This window comes from Fulmarus glacialis, unplaced genomic scaffold, assembly GCF_000690835.1.
Source record: "Fulmarus glacialis isolate BGI_N327 unplaced genomic scaffold, ASM69083v1 scaffold46724, whole genome shotgun sequence".
NCBI classification, from domain to species: Eukaryota; Metazoa; Chordata; class Aves; order Procellariiformes; family Procellariidae; genus Fulmarus; species Fulmarus glacialis.
Window position 1 is genome coordinate 1 of NW_009208295.1, and position 18,849 is coordinate 18,849.

At 38.2% G+C, this 18,849-nt stretch overlaps 1 protein-coding gene across 1 annotated transcript; it reads left to right on the plus strand.

Moving 5' to 3' along the window:
* Positions 1–1,101: 1,101 nt before the first annotated feature.
* Positions 1,102–18,081, plus strand: ERCC3 (excision repair cross-complementation group 3). Its single transcript, XM_009576426.1, has 9 exons — positions 1,102–1,345; positions 2,403–2,717; positions 3,931–4,115; positions 7,256–7,458; positions 10,972–11,068; positions 11,258–11,375; positions 12,562–12,680; positions 16,753–16,905; positions 17,741–18,081. The coding sequence occupies exons 1-9, from the start codon at positions 1,102–1,104 to the stop codon at positions 17,873–17,875; spliced, it is 1,569 nt and encodes a 522-aa protein (XP_009574721.1). The 3' UTR covers positions 17,876–18,081.
* The last annotated feature ends 768 nt before the right edge of the window (positions 18,082–18,849 follow it).

The window sequence follows — 18,849 nt, forward strand, 5'->3', positions numbered from 1 at the left end:
GAAAAATTTCTTCCCCGAAAGGGTTGTCAGGCATGCGAACAGGCTGCCCAGGGAAGTGGTTGAGTCACCATCCCTGGAGGTATTTAAAAGGTGCTTAGGGACATGGTTTAGTGGTGGACTTGGCAGTGCTAGGTTAACGGTTGGACTTGATTGTCTTAAACGTCTTTTCCAATCTAAACGATTCTATGGTTCTATGATTCTCTGCATTTGTAGCTTTGTGGAATGTGCCCAGGACTTGCAAATAAGCATGAGAACTTAATGTAAAGTACTGTGGTTCTTTGTTTGATTGGGAAGGTCACTGGAAGTGATTAACATTTCTTTCCTTTTGCCTTCCAAAATCTTAGGATCTTCCTCTTCAGTACAGTGGGTGGCAGACTGGGTATTGTTCCTTCCCTGCCCGCAAGAGATAGTTCTTTCTGGGTTTTGGTTTTGATTTTTTTTTTCTGTTTTTGTTTCGTGATTCGTATTTGCAGAAGAAACTCTTGATGGTTCTGATTTCATAGCTTGAGAAGGGCAGCTGGAGGCTGGAGCACAGTTCTGGCTTGACCTTCAGAGAGCCTTTGTAAAATTTCTGGTGTTGTTTTTGGACTTGGTGATTCTAATGATGTCTTACTGGGGAAAACAGAAATTTTTTAAAAAGATAACTTAGTAGCTATTTTTTGTTTTAAAAATCCCAAACCAAACCAACAACCCCTTGGTGATTGAATCAACCTGTCACTGTGGTGGAATAACTGCATTACCAGGGTATGAAGATTTTCCAGATAAAAGATGTGCAGCTTTGGTAGGTTCTTCTGTGTAACACACAGAATCTTTTGCGTCTGTTATTGAGCTCTTTGTTGCAGAACTTCAGGGTGTAGTTTAGTCACTGCCGGATAAACAATACATCTGAGATTAATGCATCATGTTCTTCCATCTGTCTAAATAGCCCTCTCTAATATCAACTGTTATTTAAAACGCTTGAGGGGGCGGGGGTGGCCACAAATAAAGTTTTTGGAATAAACTTTAACTCTTGCAGACTTCATGAGCTTAAAAGATAAATGTAACTTCCCATGGTACTATATAATCTGGCTGTGTGAAAAAAAAAAAAGAATTAATTCAGACATGGAGAATTTACCATCTGAAGCTTTGTTCCCTCTTCAGGAGATGATTGAAGAACTTCAGAAGCGTTGTATCCATTTAGAGTACCCCTTGCTGGCAGAATATGATTTCAGAAATGATTCCGTGAATCCCGATATTAATATAGATCTGAAACCTACAGCTGTTCTCAGGCCCTATCAAGAGAAAAGCCTACGGAAGATGTTTGGAAATGGGCGAGCCAGGTCCGGTGTTATTGTCTTGCCGTGTGGTAAGTTTCTGGGTTGATATTTAGGGGTTTTGTTCTTTATTCGCCTGTAGTGAAGTAACTTCCAAATATGACAGCTGCTTAGATTTCAAACAGTTGTAGGGACTGTTCTGGGTACCAGTATGCAGAGTCGTGTTGGTTTTTAGCAAGTGGGTGGTGAGGCTGTGGTGGGGGAGAGCCCAGGAGATAGAGCTGTCAGGCATCTGGTTAACAGTGCTGTCATTGTCCCTGGAGTGACAGAAGAACTGGTTTGTGGTTGTGGTAGCTTCAAATTACCATTCGTGCTTTCACTGTTCCCTCTAAGTCAGCTCTGCGGATCTTCCAGTGAAATGTAAAGCTGTTGGCATGGGAATAATTTGTTCCTTGGTTGGGAATAGGGAGACTGGGGGGAACTGGGAATACAAATATGGCATAAGGGGGGTGCAAGGAAAAAAAGAACTTGTGTGCACAAGTTCTGGGCAGGGGAGCTTGAGAAGGAAGTGAGGAATGTGCAGATTGGAACAACCTACAGAAAGCAAGGAAAAGGGAGAGAATAGGAGACTGCGTGCCAGTGCCCTTGGTATTGGGGGTGGAGGAGGCACATGGGAGATATGGCGAGGGTCTGAGAGAGTGTGTAAGGGATGCTGGAAGAAGCGTGAAGGAGGAATGGAAAGATTTAAGCACTTGCTATGTGGGGGAACGAACATAGCTGTCAGGGGCAGTGGGATAGATCACTTCTGAGGGAAGCTTTCTGTAACCACCTGGAATATAACATGCTTTTGAAATTAAAAAAGTATTAAAATGATTGCTTGTAGTTGGCAAAGCCATAGTTTACAATGATTTTCTTGAGAAAATACAGTTACATGTCCAGTAGACAATCCAGCTGGTTTTTTAGAAGTGAATACTCATTTCTTTAAGGCTATTATAGTAAAGAAACAATGAAGAACTTGCCCTTACATGATTTCATATCCTCTCACAGTTTTCCTGTTTTCCTTTGCTCTTTTTTGTTTTTTTTTTTCCTCCTCCTACTCCAGTGATATTTGAGAGATGACTAATGAATATCACTCTTCTTCCCCTGCAGGTGCTGGCAAGTCCCTAGTTGGAGTGACAGCTGCGTGTACTGTCCGCAAGCGGTGTCTGGTCCTTGGTAATTCTGCAGTGTCTGTAGAGCAGTGGAAAGCCCAATTCAAGATGTGGTCCACCATCGATGACAGTCAGATATGTCGGTTCACTTCTGATGCCAAAGACAAGCCCATTGGCTGTTCTATTGCTATCAGCACATATTCCATGTTGGGACACACGACGAAAAGATCCTGGGAAGCAGAAAGAGTAATGGAGTGGCTTAAAAGTCAAGAGTGGGGCCTTATGATACTTGATGAAGTACATACTATTCCTGGTAAGGAAATGGTGTGCAAACCTTTCCTATTGTATGCACTGTTGATGTTACTCTGCTCTTTTAGAAGCGGTGTTTTTTTGCTGTCTTTCTCATGATTAATACAGTGAGTAAACCTGTGGCTTAGGGTTTTGAAACAAGTAAACTGCCTTGTTCTACTTCTTTTTTTCTTTTTTTTTTCCCTGATAATACAGAGTTTAGCTGACCATTAGTTTTCTGAAATCCTTCAAATTAGACATGATGTTTTCTGTAATAGCAGTGTAAAATACAGGTGCCTTCTCCTTCTGTGTAGGTTGATAAAATGGTCTTAAGATACCTTAATTACATTTGTATAATTTTGCTGTAGACAAATTTGAACAGGAGAGGAATTCATCTGCCTTCTTTTCTTTTGAGATATAGTGGCACTGTAGGCTAGCTTTTGATATCTATTTCTACAATAAAATATGAGTAACCATAGTGATTACTGTCCAGAAATAGCTGTTGTAATTGAAATTACTATGTAATTGAGATCTATATGGTTGGAAAGCAATAACGTAGTATTAAAGTGTCTGTGGAATAATCCTGGCTAAAAATACCACCCAGGATTCTGTTAGCTGCTCTACCTTCTTCTCATGATTTCATTTGAATATAATTTGGTGTCTGCAGAAATGATGGATTTCAGAAGTAGACCTTGATGATTAACTGCCATTTTATCTAAGTAGCATATTGCTGCCACCCTTCTTTCACTTTGTTCTTTCTTAGTTTCATAAAAATTAAGGTATAGAGTCTCCTCTGTATCTTCAGATTCTGCAATTACAGGATCTCTAGCAATACTAACGTTGAGTAATTCTGCCATGTACTAGAAGTCCCGAATGTGGCAGAGTCAGCCAAGAGTCCTTGTGTCATAGTTCTTTCTGTGAAATATTATATGACGTAAAACAGGCCGTATAACCTCCGAGTATATTAATTTTCTCTCGGGAAATGGGAAATAACACAGATGCCAGAAGGTTTACTGGGATTTTCAGAGTACACTGAAGATGTAAACTAAAGCTGCAATCAGTGTGAAGTTTTGCTGTAACACAGATTTGTTAGAAGTGTATGTGAAATGGGGTAAAATTTCCCAACACTGTGCTTGCTTTGTGTTCAGGAGTTGATGAAAGTGTTTTTTTAAGTTGCAGTGTTTGTCTTCTGAATCCATTCAGGAAAGTAAACAGAAAATTTGTCTTGCATTTCTTAGCAAAAATGTTCAGACGTGTGCTCACTATTGTACAAGCTCATTGTAAACTGGGGCTGACTGCTACCCTGGTCAGAGAAGATGATAAAATTGTTGACCTGAACTTCCTGATTGGACCAAAGCTCTATGAAGCCAACTGGATGGAGCTGCAGAACAGTGGCTACATTGCTAAAGTCCAGTGTGCTGAGGTGATGCTCTGCTTTTTGGTACTACTAGTGTTTATTTAGTATGCTTGTAACTTTTTTTTTAAGGAAGATGTATAAAATTTTAAGTATTTAACTGGGAAAAACAGGTGCCCTTATGACTTGCCTTAAGCTACTTTGTAGCTTAGGCAAGGCTGTCGCCAGTCAGTATGGACATGTGGCAAATTCAGTAGCCACATGTTCTTCAGCCACATGTTCTTCAGAGTGACTTCAGCACTCTTTCTCTTTGCAGGGTTTTTGGTGTTTGACCAGCTGTCTTCAAGTCAGCGTTTGGAAATGTGAACAGTGGTTGCAGTACTGTAGACCTAGTTCGATGCAGTTGACATTTGTGTTGTCTGACTTGACTTCGTATCTTAAGCTCAGTTCTCTGTGGTAGCGTAACATCATAACATCATGTTATGATGAGCGTAACATCAGGTGGTATGCTGGAAGCTGCTTTTTAGATACTTCAACTGGTGGACAGTCTGTAGTTGTTTGAGGAAAATTCTTGTAGCTCTTAAAGAAGGATAGTAGAAAGTTCGAAAAAAACATAAGAAAAGACCTCCTTATTTCAAGCCTGAATGCATGAGGGTGAAAATTGAAAACATAGGGCTGGATCTTACTGTTTCTTTCCCATATAATGGTGTGTGACCTCTGTTCTTTCGAGCATATGGATGAGAGAAAAATCTGGTATCAGAGAAGCGGAAACCTTTCACACAGGCACATTAGTACATTAAAGTAACCTTTCTGGGTCAGACTAAAGACTAATTAAATATATTGTCTCTGATAATTGTCAAGTAAGATACGTAGGGAAGAGTATAAAAACAGGGCAAACATATCTGTTACTTCTCCTGATACTTCTCCAAGCCCTCAATCATTTGAGCTTTACGTGGTTCCTGCATAACCATCAGTGGGTTTGTTTTTCATGAACTTCTCCAGACTCCCATTGAATGGAGGTAAATTTAGCAGCTACAACTTGCTATGGTGGAGTTTCGTAACTTAACTCTCTCTTGGGTTTTTCCTGGGGGTTTTTTGCTTACTTTTTTGTTTTTTGTTGTTGGTTGTTTTTTTTTTAAACCTGTCTTTCTAGTTTCATGCAATTCTTCCTAGCTCTGGTATTGGAATAAAAGATGCAGGTGAAGGTCAGCTGTTCTGCTTTTGAAGTATGTGCAAACTGGAGATTGTAGAAGTAAAAAACCCACAACTATTTTTAAGTAATAGAATGCAAATGAAGAGCATCTAGAAAATAACTAGGTTGAAGGGAGAGTGACTAGTCTGTAAATTCAAACTTGACTGTTTAGGCACTTTGGTTAATTCTGCCTTGGGAGCATAATTCTTCTCAGTTCCTGAACTGCCCTTTAGACATTGAGAAGTGAAGCATGGGCTACCTTTGTTCTGAATGATATGAAAATTCTGCAAGTTTATATTCTTTAGGCCAGTGTTTTGAAATAACATTCGATGGGACTAGCAAAAGCAAAGAATCAAAAAAAGTGATGTTGGGGGCTGGCAAATAACAAGTCTAATACATGCACAACTGCATTGCATATTTGTTTGGATTTTCTTGACATGTTTGGAGAAGTAGCATCTTTAATCAACTTGCCTTATTCCCCATAGCCAAGAAATATGTCTGGTTTGCTCTTTAAGTGCAGTTCTTTCCAGGTGGCAAGAGAGGGCAGCGCTGCTGTCTGATAAGGCAGGTCATGGTCATTGCAGGTACTACTCTTTCACTGCTCTGAAAGAGAACAAGCAGCACAGTTAAAAAAGTTAAAAGAAGTTTAAAAAAAGAGAACAAGCCTGTCCTTTAACTATATTTCAGAGCTTTGTAATTTACAAAAAATCCCTTTCCCAGCTGCCATACTAAGTTTTTGGCTTGGAGTACGCGTCTTGCAAAACGTAAAAATGGAAAGATCATGGGGGTGAGAAGTAGATTTTATCCATTTCCAAATCCAGAAGAGAGTGCAAATACAAATCAAAATATGTTCAGTTTGCCATGTAGTCAGAGGCATTGAGCAATAGATGAATTATTTTACTACAATCAAATGTTCAGTGTTCATACCTCATTCTTACTTTGAAATATTCTCTTCTGATTTAAGAATTTTAAATCTTTCATGTAGACAGCATACAATAACAATGGAGATTATTCAGCGCATAAATTTATTGTTAACATAGTCAAGGGATGAAAAAAGCCTCATCTAGCATTTAACTCACTGGAAAAAATGTTTTGAAACAAAACAGTAGTTCTTAACAGTACAGAACAATTCAGGTTGTTTAAATAAACTCCTGTAAATTCTCAATAACTTCCTTAGCTGAACACTGGTTATGAAAGAGGCTTTTCTTTGCAGTATTCTGTTAATTTTAACTGTGCAATGGATATGGGGGAATAATCCGTGTGCAGCAGAATGAATGTCTTCTAAATTATATGCACTGTAGGTAGTGTCATTATGTGCTATAGACGGTATCATTGCATTTTCATAAACTTTTAAATTCAGAATTTCTTCTATTTTCATGCTACAGTAGAAAGAATATCTCAGTAAGCCTAGCTTGTGCATGATATGTATTTACATAATAAAATAATTGCTTAGGGAAGCCTATTGAATACTTGTAATCGATCCTAGTGTTTTGAAAGTTGTAGACCCAATAGCTGTTAAAATAAAGTTCACTCCTTTGTGAACATATGAAAAAAAGATTGGTAAATTTGTTCTGTAATGAAGACTAAATGTGTCTCTGAGCTTTCAGAATATGGATGAAAACTAATTTTTATGGAAAAAGCTTTGACTGCTGTGACAGGGCAATTATTGCTCTGTAAAAAGTAGTAGCATTCAGTAAAATTATTAAGTGTGAAACATAAAGGAAATATCTTCCAGTCCTGTTCCAATCCTGCTGCCTATTTCTGTCGTGGATTTCACTGCCAAAGCATTTTGGAAGGCCAGAATATTAATGAGGTTAAACAGAGTTTGGCAGTGCTGGAGACTACACCAATCAGTATCTTTCATTTTAGTACAAAAATTACCGTGTTAAAATTAGTGGGCTGCGCTATACAGGAAGTTATAATGCGTTATCATTCCCCCAATATCTTTTCAATTCCCGTGGAAACAAAATAAATAAATAACGGAGGGTTACTTTGTGTGTGTGTTTTTTAATTCTAGGTTTGGTGCCCAATGTCACCTGAATTTTATAGAGAATACGTAGCTATCAAAACAAAGAAACGGATACTGCTGTACACCATGAACCCAAATAAATTCAGAGCCTGCCAGTTCCTGATTAAGTTTCACGAGCGACGAAATGACAAAATCATTGTATTTGCTGACAATGTGTTTGCACTGAAGGAGTATGCAATCAGACTTGGGAAGTAAGTGTTCACAACCAACAATGGCACTGTTGTTTTCCTCCTTCCTCGAAAATTGCCTTGTAATCTTGCAGCTTTCAGTAGTCTTTAGACATTTCTTGTAACTCTTTGATTTAACTCCAATCCTCCTGTATAAAAAGAGCTTGGGAGGGTATTTTTTTGGATGGATTTTATTGGCACTGCAACATTTTGGGTGTAGAACTGTTTGAAAAGAACCTCTGTTTAGCAGTTGCCTCACAGGAGTTTTCATTCAAGATTTCTGTGAAAGACTGTTAGTATTTCTCTGTTCATTTTTTTATTATTAAAAGACAGTGGAAAAATGAGAGGCTTTTAAAAAATATCACTAGAACTATTTCTTTAACGGACGGTAGCTTCTCCTGTCTCTCTGAGACAAAGGTTTTCAAATAAACACTCTCTGGATCTTTCAAGGTCTTTTGGGACCCAGGGCGTTCCTCTTCAGGTTCTCAGAAGGTCTTAACCTTGCCTAAAAAACCGAAGACAAACTTTTTGGTGATCTGTGCTGTACCAGTGCACTGCCTAGAACTACTGTGATTGTTTAATAAATGAAAGGATATTGCTCCCATGAGCTCCTCAGCTATCTTAAATGATTCTAAAGTGAGTGTAGTTACTTAAGGTGGTACAAATAGAGCTTAATGAGGGGTTAGCATCAGTGTGTTTGTAGGGTTTGGGGAGGGATGATCAGGGAGAGTGTTGCCAGGATCAGGCATAGAGCAATTATTGGGGAAAATAAGCATAAAGGCTGGCCTCATCCTTTCTTTGACAAGCCCAAATAACGCCTTGCTTGCTGGAAGCTGTGGGGCATTTTGACTGCGTATGATTTCATGTCTAGGAATTTCAGCAGTACTTCTAAGCAAAACCACAAACAAGCCTTACACTTTGCAAAATCCGTGATCAGTTTTGACTGTAGTTTAACAGCCATGTTGTGCTGGCTTGCTGTGACATCAAATAGTAAGCAGAGCTAATGGTGCTGGATGAATTCCAACACCCGTGGTCTCTTTCATCATTTTTTTTTAATCTGTCTGGACAGAGATTAGCTGTAATGATGCCTCTGGAATGTCTCTAGCAGTGTTCAGTGCACCACAGAGAAAGCCTTTAGCAAAGGCGATGCTGGGAGGGGGTGCTTGCTAAGTAGCACAACAGTTGTTAAGTGGAGTAGACGCTGTAGAAGCATGACAGGAAAACCAGCTGAAGAAATACTAGGTGCTTGCTTTTCATGTTCTTGAATGAATTCTCCGTTCCTCACATCACGTACGGAGCTCCAGGTTATATGGCCGTCGGTGCTAGAAAGAAAGGAGGCTTGCAGTGCTGGATAAAGGTGAGGGAGTCTTTATTTTAACCAGAGAATTTCTATCATAGTTTGCTTTGAGCATGCTGAAACAAAGGGAACTGTTTTTAGTTTGGGTAGGGCAGGAATTATACGTGTAAGGAGGAGAGAGCAGCCCAGCGGGTAGGGCAGTAGTGGCCGAGGCTGTCTGCCCGGCCTGTGCTGGCCCAGCAGGAGGGCAGTTCCCACTGCACTGCTCATGACCTGTTCAAGCTCATAGGGTGGGTGGGCTCCCGGATGGAGGGAGAGATGGCCATCGTCTGGCTGCCTCTGCCCGCTCCTCCCTTACACCCCCTTTCTCTTGGCACCGGCAGGGAAAGACCATGCACATGACAGGAATTACTTTGACTATAATTTTGGGAGCCACAGAATTCAAATTTGCTTAGCCAGCTTTTACTTTGTCATAAGTCTGTCTATCCAGTATCGTATGGCTCGTGTGCTGACTGTTTTTTACTGGTGTTATTAATGTGTTTAAATCGTTGTTTCTGAAGGACTATGCCTCTATGGTTTTGACAGTTATGTCAATTAATGGGATGCAAAGGCAGATCCCTCAAAAAGCTTTCTGCAGTGAGGAAAAAGGGGTCATTTAAAAAAAAAAAACAACAATCTAGCATTGGGTGTTCTAGGTTCAGGAGGGTACTCGGATATGTGTTAATGAATCATTGTCAAGTAGGATCTGGCGGGGGAGGTAAAATAGAGGATTGATAGCCAGGAGTTCCAGGTTATTCTGTTCTTAAAAATGTGTTTGAACCCTTTCCTAGTAGCTTTAAGAAACAGAAGGCTCGGAAATGCTTTAGTTTCAGTTTCAGTTTAAATCTTCCGTTTAAGTTTTGTTGGGGATTAAAATCATCACAATTTAAATATTAAATGAAATTTCAAATAAGGCTTAAAAATATTACTGAATGCTACTAACTGAATAATAATGGTATTGTTTCAGAGTTGACTCATTTGCCACTTCCTTTTTTTAGTTGTGTTTTTCTAAAAATCTGGTTAAATACACTAAATAGAAGAATTAGATTAGAGGTGACTAGGATTGTTTGGTAAAAGAAAAACGAGAATAAAGTTTGTAGTAAAGAAAGCAAGAGAAACCAACGCACAGTAATTAGTTGATAAGAATAGAAGACCTTAGTACTGTGCACTGCATGTTTATGTTCAGCTACCACCAAAGTATGTCCAATATTAAAAGTTAAACGAAACATGTGGGGTTGGTTCCTTGTGTTAGAAATCATGGAGGTGTGAACAAAATAGAAATTGTAGAACTTGATTCTTGTTATTTGGAGATGCTTGTTAACGAGCATTTGGAAAAGTAGTACAACAGATGAAAAAGCAGTGTCTACGCACTCCTGCACGCCTCTCATTTTTCATGTGGGCTTCACCGTTTCTAGCTTTTTTTTTTTTTTTAAACTCTGCTTAAGCAGGAAGAAAACAGCCAGACTAGGGAGAATCTTGGAAAATTCATAGTAGCCCAAGTTACTCATGAAGTCTGTGGGTGACTGAGGGTTTGTGTGAGCCTTCTGGATTGAGATATTAACTGTTCCAGGTGATTCATCGTCAAATGTTAGAAACCTTAGGTGAAATGCCACTGTGAGCTGCTCATGGCCATGGAACATTTGGGACCTGGTTCTCATTTCAGTAGGTCCAGAAGGTATTAGGAGGGGCAGGAGGTTAGCTTCAAAGCAAAAATAATTTTCCCAGAACAACATCCAACAGCCAGCTTGTGACACTCAGCATATCATTGATAGAGAAGCCTGGATTTTCAAGTGTTTAAATAGGAAGCAAAGGTTGCAGCTGTCAATGTGCTAATTCAGTAGATTTGTGGAAAAAACCCTCTTATTTTAACAGCTGCCTTCAGTCTTTCATGTAGGCTTAGCAAATGTATTCAGTCTCTTGATATACAGCTTCATTGGTGCACGTAATTGCAAAACATTTATAACTGTCAGAATTTATTTCTGGCAGACTGGATTGCTGCAAAGGGTTCCACAGACAACTGGGTAGCTGCCATAAAGAGCCAAACAAGCTAAAAGTAAACTGTAAGCTGTACCAAAATCTCTTTTGTTTTTATATCAGTTCCAATGTGTACTGCACTCCTTGCCATGGTATCTTAGTACCTCATAAGAAATGATTGAGAAATCTTAAATTGATTTAATTTGCATATGTTCTGTTCTTTTCAGACCCTATATATATGGTCCTACTGCACAAGGAGAAAGAATGCAAATTCTACAAAACTTCAAGCACAATCCAAAAATCAACACTATTTTCATTTCCAAGGTAAGTGAGGACATTCAGTGTGTCCTTGTACCTATCTTCAGGGTGAACTTTATTTAAGAGTAGATTATACATGCATGCTGTGCATTTGACATCTTTGTGTTGCAGCTCACAAAGGCGTACTTTGTATTAAGACTTTGTTTATGAAATATGGAAATAAGATACTGCTCAGAGGCTGCTTCTCTGTTATAGGTAGGTGACACATCCTTCGATCTGCCAGAAGCCAATGTTCTGATTCAGATTTCGTCCCATGGTGGGTCTCGAAGACAGGAGGCTCAAAGACTGGGACGAGTGCTGAGAGCCAAAAAAGGTAAATGAGGTGGTTATTGGGCTCTGGGCCTTGGATCATAGTATCATAGAATTGCAGAGAAACTGGATGTTCATGATACTTCTTTATATTGTCCTTGGATTATGTTTTAGTCAAAGACAATATATGCCTATGTATCAGTGAATGAAAATGAAGCATTTTCTGGATCAGTAAAGGTTTGTGTCGGGAAAACTTCCAAAGGACAAAAAAAGCTTAAGAAAAATGAACTTTTTGTTCTTTGGTGGTTCTTTCACTTTTTCATTCCTTGATAATTTCCTCAACATGAAATCGTTTTTAAAAAATCACACTACTCCTCCAAAAAGCAAGTCTCTAGAAAGCACATTTTTTATACTACAGATTACTTTCGTTTAAAAATGGGATTTGGTTTCCAACTAGTTGTGTTTTTGCAAAACATAACCAAGGAGCTTTTTGTTTAGAAAAATTATTCTTAAAACACTTTCTGTTTGCACTTAAGATCTGAATACACTATTTTATATGCAGTTTGTGCTTGTTACAGCTGAGGCTTTGTTTGAAAATGCATACAAAACCCATGTTAGTGAATTAACAAATCTTAATGAAACCTTGGGTTTTAAAAGAACCCAATGCTGTTTGGGTAATAGATCTTAAGGACTGTAAGTTTAAAAAAAATACATTATACGCAGCCTGGTGTATTCTGGACATCAAATAGCCCTATGAATTCTTAGCTAAATATCTTTGTCTTGCCTTTTGTAATGAAAAAAACACTGCAAACACCAGTTTACATTGATAAAACTTTTCCTTTGTCTTTTTCTATTGAACTTTTTTGATGTGTGTTGCAATCCTTGCTCTTGACTTTTTACTTCTTCTTTGCATAATGGACTTAAAAATAATTTTATCTTTCACCTTGCCTAGCATAATAAAGAAGCAGGTTCTTGTTAGAGCACCTTAGAGTGTAATTGTGTTAATCTACATTTCCTTTTCCGTTTTTTCCTTTTCACCCATTCTCAAGTTACTAAGAACAAGAGTAGGAATTTCCATGTCTTGTGCTTTGTCAGTCAGTTTATGTAAGGTCTGGGTGCAGCTAAACTTTGAAGATTGTTTTTGTGGAGAGACAACGTATTTAAACACCTGTTTTCAGTATTCAGTCCTTTTTTGTTCTTGGTTGCAGTGTTCCAAATGGAACTAATCACTCGGTGTCTTTGTCTCCTAGGCATGGTTGCAGAGGAATACAATGCCTTTTTTTATTCTCTTGTATCCCAGGACACTCAGGAAATGGCATATTCAACAAAGCGACAACGTTTTCTTGTAGATCAAGGTTATAGCTTCAAGGTAACTTGTCCCTTCTATTTGGTATACTTGTGGCCTAAGAATATAACTTCCATGTTCTTTCATGTTAGTATTAGGTCAAATACTTGAGAATTCCAGTTATGGAATGTATTAATGAAGGTTTTGCTCACAAGCAAGAACTGTTCCAGTATTGTTTGATCATCTGTATTATTGTAAGGGTAGATACAAGTAGCTTAGTACAGCTTCTAGAAAGATAAGTATTCTAACTTCAGATGAAGCACCAGTACTTGCTGGGGAGTGAAGCAGAACATTACTTGCATGGTTGGTTTATATACATGGTCTTCAATTGTCCATCCATGCAGGCTTCCTATTATACATTATCATAGTGGTTGTGCATAAAGCATTGTTGATATGTGTTCCTGTAGTCGTGGCCAGCAGCAATTCAGAAAACTTCAAAACATCACAAGTCATAAATAATTTCCAAATAACTGCAGTCTCAGACCAGTATTTCACTACGGGGGGAAAATCTAATCTTTTTCCTTGTGGCTAAAGACAACATACAATGGGCAGGATTCATTCGTCCTACATTCATATATCTGACCCTGGGAATCATAAAGTTAGGTGTCTAAAGTGTCTAGCAACCCATTCCAAAAGAAATACCTTGCAGGGATCTTTGTCCATGCACTAATCTTGTGCACCATTTCCACAATGCTGTCCAAAGCCTGCAGTGGTACAGAAAATCAGTGAGGATGCAGACATGTTGATTCAGTGGCTCTGTGTTAGCAGAAACTGTTCTGGCTAATGGAGGTCTTCAGACTGTGCTTATTTAGCCTCCACCATCAGCTTGACCACCTTCTTGTAATTTTCTCTGCGTGGAATGAAGTATATCACCAAAATCACTGGGTGGATTGTTAATTGATTAAGAAATCACAGAATTTACTGCAGGAAAAGACTGTTACTTGCAGAGTAGAAATCTTCCTACCTACAACTAAAACGTACTCCTCAAAATAGAGAACATTGTCAGTGTTGACAATGTAACAGAGCCGTAACTTGAAAGTCGGAAGTTTTCTTTTTGTAAAGAACTTAGTGCTCTCTCATTTCTCCAGACATACTTGAAAATTGATCATCCCTTGTACTTCAGTTTATTATGTATCTCTATATGTCGTCGTCTTCCAAGCATAAAATCTCATTCCACCAAAGCTCCTCTATTTTATAGATTTCACGGTGTACCTTATTTATTTTTCTTTTAATCCATGGCCTGCCCCGTATGTTTGTCTATTGGGTTGTTGAAGGCAACAGAGTGTCATGATAGCTCTTGCTTTTATGTAAATTATTCCTTCACAAAGCTGGAATGTACTGCTCTGATTAGAAGTCTTCCCAATAAGAAACATTGCTGAGAAGAAGAATAAAAGATAAGGCTCCCATATGTGCTTTTAGGGAACAATCTCAAGCTTATGGCATTGACAGAATCATGCAAGGATTGCATGAGGTAAAAGGGCAAGCAGCCTCCACTGGGTTGCACTTGAGCCTAGCTATTTAAGAGCTTTATGAGGCATACATGCAGTATGGGACATCCCTATGGGGTCTGAACTGCAGCTATGCTGAAGTAAATAATTGCTTTGTAATCACTGGCCTATTAAAGTGAGCTTTAGGGGGATCCCATAACAGTAACAGACATGACACAGTCTTTATAGCTAAAAGCCTTGTTTTGCTTTGTAGTGAATGTATTTTGACAAAATTGTAGATCAGTACTAAGCTGCAACTAATTACAGCAAATGCATCTATGTGGCTATAGCCAAGAAGATTAGAGAAATCCCTTTACTTATATTTGAATGTCTTCGATTTTAGAACTAAGAAAGAGGTTAATATAGAGGGATTTTATTTTGCAAGGAAGACCTAGTCCTAGGAGCTTTGGTGTAATATGGGGAAAAAAAGCAGCGCAAGTGGCAGCTGAGTATCTGGAGCAACATTTTAGCTGACCAGTAGTGGAATGTTCTTTATTTGCAATTTAGGAACAAAATGTTGGAATATCTATTTTCTTCTGTTTGCCAAACTTTAAGCCTTAGTCATAGCTGGTATCAAAGAAGAATAGGGCTGGAAGAAACTTCCAAGAAACCATCTATTGTGTTTCTTCATTCCAAGCCAGCATCAACTATGTATATGTCATTCCCGGCAGATGTTTGCCTTCTTATTCTGCCAAATATGGAGACTCTACCTCATCTTTAGGTAATTACTTCAGTGCTGATGTCCTCTCCTTCAGGATTTTTGTTCCTAATGCCTAAATTACTAAAAATTCATTACTCCTTTAAAAGGGTAACAGTTTTCACTTTTTTCCTGGGACTTAGTTTCTTCTCACCATCTCTCAGTGGCTCCATTCTCTGCCTTTCATCAAGAAGAGGACTGGAATAATATTTTTTTGCTTTTGTCTTTGCTTCTTAAGTAGGAGCCTTGTCATCACAATTTACTGCTTGGAGTCTAATTATCTAGTGGGGTTTTTTTGTTAGCTAACCATAGTTTAGTTATTTACTGTATTGTGTTTTTATTTAGAGGCTGAATGTAGGATATATTAAATTTTATACCAATAGCAGAACTCCTCACTGTATCAAAGAATTGGGAATAACTTTAAACTTGGCATCTGTTGAACAGCTTAAAAAAACGATGATGCAGTGGGAATTCTTTCCGTTCTATGAATCACGTTAGCACTGTTTTGCAACCACAATTGGAAACAGGCTAATGCAATTTAAAATTGCTTTTTGTGACTCCATTTTCTTTATTTTTGAGATCACCATGGCACATGTGCTTCTAAATAAACAAGGGGGACCGTAGTGTTCCTTTAGCCGTATAGTAGGACAGGTTGCTTCCCTGAATGGATTCTTAAAGCTAGGACATTTCTCAGAAAGACATCCATTTTTGAATTAGAAATCGCCATTGACAACAGCCCAGAACGCTGATTATTCATTCTAGTGTTTCACTACCCTGTTTTTCAAAAACAGCACTTTGTGTCTAATGTGGATTTGTTTTGCCTTAAGCTGTATTTATATCGTTTTATCAGTCTTTTCGAACAGATCCAGCCCAGATTACTGAGATAATTAGTTTCTAATTGTATTGACTCAAGAGATAAGCTGGAAAAGGAAGATGAGGAGGGGAAACACTACATAATCAAGGGAAATGGCTGAATTAGAACGTCTTTCTCAAAAACTCTTCAAGTTGGAAACATAGGAAAACTGAGATTCTCGTGTATAAACATGTGTTTACCAGAATGCATTTAACTGCAGGAAAAATTCTCGTGAGATTTTCAAAATACGTCTAATTAAGAAAGCAAGCTGCCTATGGTAAAGCTGTATAACAGAAGCTTGAGAGCTTTTCAGTTCTGCAGGAGGTTTTTCAGCTAACGGAGTATATGGCACTATATTGCCGGTAGATGGCATGTGCTCTGCATCTTCAGTTATCAAATGAGTTACTAAGAATTTCAAAGAGAACAAAAATAACAGCTAAGTTATCTTGTGTCTAAGTACACAAACATTGAAAGAGTCCTTTTGCACTGCTGTTGATGCTTTGTTGCAGGTTGCTGCATTGTCTCTCAACAACTGATCATAAATCTCAATTTGTTAGGGTTTTTTTTCCCGTATTCCTCAATGTTTATTGCTAAAATTCTCAGTGTCTGGAAAGCTAGTGGATTATTTTTGTTAAATATAAAGTACTAGCTCTTAAACTAGACAAATCTAGAGCCCACAGCATCAAGCTAACCTTGCAGTAAGTTGAATATGCATCTGAGCTATATGTGTTTTGGTCAGGTTCTTGGTCAAGCTGGTATGGACAGTGTTTGGCTGACATTCTCTGTCGAGAGCTTTTCTTTTCTCTTTTTTTTTCCCTGAAGGTTTGTATTTTGCATTTCCAGCTAGAATATAACAAGGGATTTGTGTGTATATATATGACACCACTTAGCAAGATTTTTTATGTATCTGTGCTATCTGTAGTGTTAAGCTGTTCAGACCATTAATAAAAGTTGAAGGCAGTTCCAACAGGATATGGAATCAGCAATCCTTGTCTTGGTTTTTAATAGCTGACACTGGGGAGGAAGAGCCTTCACCTTGTACTGTGCTGTGTTTCTTAGGTAATAACAAAGCTTGCAGGCATGGAAGAAGAAGAACTTTCATTTTCATCCAAAGAAGAACAGCAGCAGCTTCTGCAGAAAGTTCTGCAAGCATCTGACCTGGATGCTGAGGAGGAAGTAGTTGCTGGAGAATATGGTTCAAAGTCAGCTCAGGTAATGAAGAATGCTTTGAAAAGGATGACCACAGATGTGACAGAACTGGACTATTGCATTTTAATTCTAAATGCGATTCCATCATTGATGCCCTAGTATCTTTGTGAAATATTGGAGAACAGATTTGGTTTTTTAAGCTGCATTACCACTTAGCTGTTTGAGTAATTCACTTGTTGGGCACTAGAAACAAGTTAGACACGGAATTCATGTCCTTCTCCATTATATTTGAGGGAGATGATGACAGATCTATTGTTACAGATTTTGGAGTAAATCTTCTAAGTCACAAGCAATGAAAATATTTTAAAACATTTTTAAGATACACATATGTCAGAGCACATACTCTTTTGTGGTGGCACTGTGCTCCTTGAATCATGCCCTGATTTCCTCATGCCCAGAGGGCAGAAGCATAAGGGCCATTTTGTTCATTTTCAAGAGAAGTACTATTATTGTAAGTAGTAGTTTGACATTTTCAGCAACAGATACAAGAAAAATAAATAGCCTGAAACATTTATTGATACATAAAATCAAGCTACAATGTGGTAATTAATTTTTTAGGGTTAGTGTTTAGGTAAATGGCATTGTGCTGAAATGCATTAGGAATTCCCACTCTAAGGTATCGGTTCCATATTAAACCTTACATATGTTTGTATACTTACGGTGAGTGGCAGGCAGTGACTTTGTAGAAATTCTTCTTAAGAAAAAAAACTTTGAAGGCTTTCTGGCATTAAGGTCACTAACGGAACGATGCTGCCCAGTAGCCAGTGGGCATCAGTAGGTTAGAGTTGGTCTGTCTAATCACACACTAAGCACGTGTTTTTTCTCCCCCTAATTGCAGGTGTCACGTCGTACGGGCACAATGAGCTCTATGTCAGGAGCAGATGATACAGTTTACATGGAATACCACTCTTCACGGAGTAAGGCATCTTCAAATAAACACATCCATCCACTATTTAAACGCTTCCGGAAGTGATGGTCCTTCATGTGTGCATTTTGTTAAAACTGTGGATCCATGTACCTGTTTCCATAACTAAAAATATGGAGTTGAAATTTCTGACAGGTCCTTTAAAAGACTTTTTTTATATGCATCTGTATAGCCACATATTCACTTAGCAGTATATGTGCTCTCGTGGGTGAATGCGAAAGGAAAAAAGGAACTAAATCTTACCACAGGAAAGATATTATCCAGTGACTGGATTGTGGGTGAATGTGAAAGGAAAAAAGGAACTAAATCTTAGCACAGGAAAGATATTATCCAGTGACTGGATCCTGGTTATACCTGTCTGGTTTTCAGGGTAATTAATAGAATTTATTTTTATCAGCTGAAGACCCTTTTTCAGAAGAGTTCTGGAAAGGTTTTGTAAATGAAGTTTGTACTGATGTTTGAAATATTATTTATCTGATTATTGTGTCTGCTCAACAAAATATTGTTTTTTAAAATGCTTGAATAAAAATCATTCATTGAGGTGAACAAATCCTGATAGGAGCACTTTACATAATATTTTTAAACTGGGAGCTAATTTATACTTATGACTTAACCTGTCTTAAAATTCTAACAAATTGTTTGGAAATATTTTGAAGTTCGAAGACAAGGAGAAAGAGGGACTCTGTCTCCAAAGTAAACTAAAGGAAAGCATTAGTAAATACAAATAAATTCTGTGCTCCATTTTCCTCATTTTTCTTGCTACTGTTGAGAAGTTGCTGAAATAAAAGCTGTTTCCCTTGTCATTTATATTCTATTTATTAACCATGCAATAAAACCATCGTAAGTGCTAAACAGTGCAATGTCACTACAGAAGTTGTTACTGAATCAAAAAGCGTTTTGACTTGTCATGAAGTGAGTTGGAAGCAGAGGTGTGAAGGAAAGATTCCCGAGTTTGGGGTTTTTTTGTTAGTGAAGACTGCAGTATATTTCTAGAAAATTTGAGGAGAGGTGGTGGTGGTTTG

Coding starts and splice junctions, on each gene's coding strand:
- ERCC3 (XM_009576426.1), top strand. CDS start 1,102: ATGGAGAATTTACCATCTGAAGCTTTGTTCCCTCTTCAGGAGATGATT. Junction 4,116..7,255: donor CTAAAGTCCAGTGTGCTGAG/GTGATGCTCTGC, acceptor TTTTAATTCTAG/GTTTGGTGCCCAATGTCACC. Junction 7,459..10,971: donor TATGCAATCAGACTTGGGAA/GTAAGTGTTCAC, acceptor TGTTCTTTTCAG/ACCCTATATATATGGTCCTA.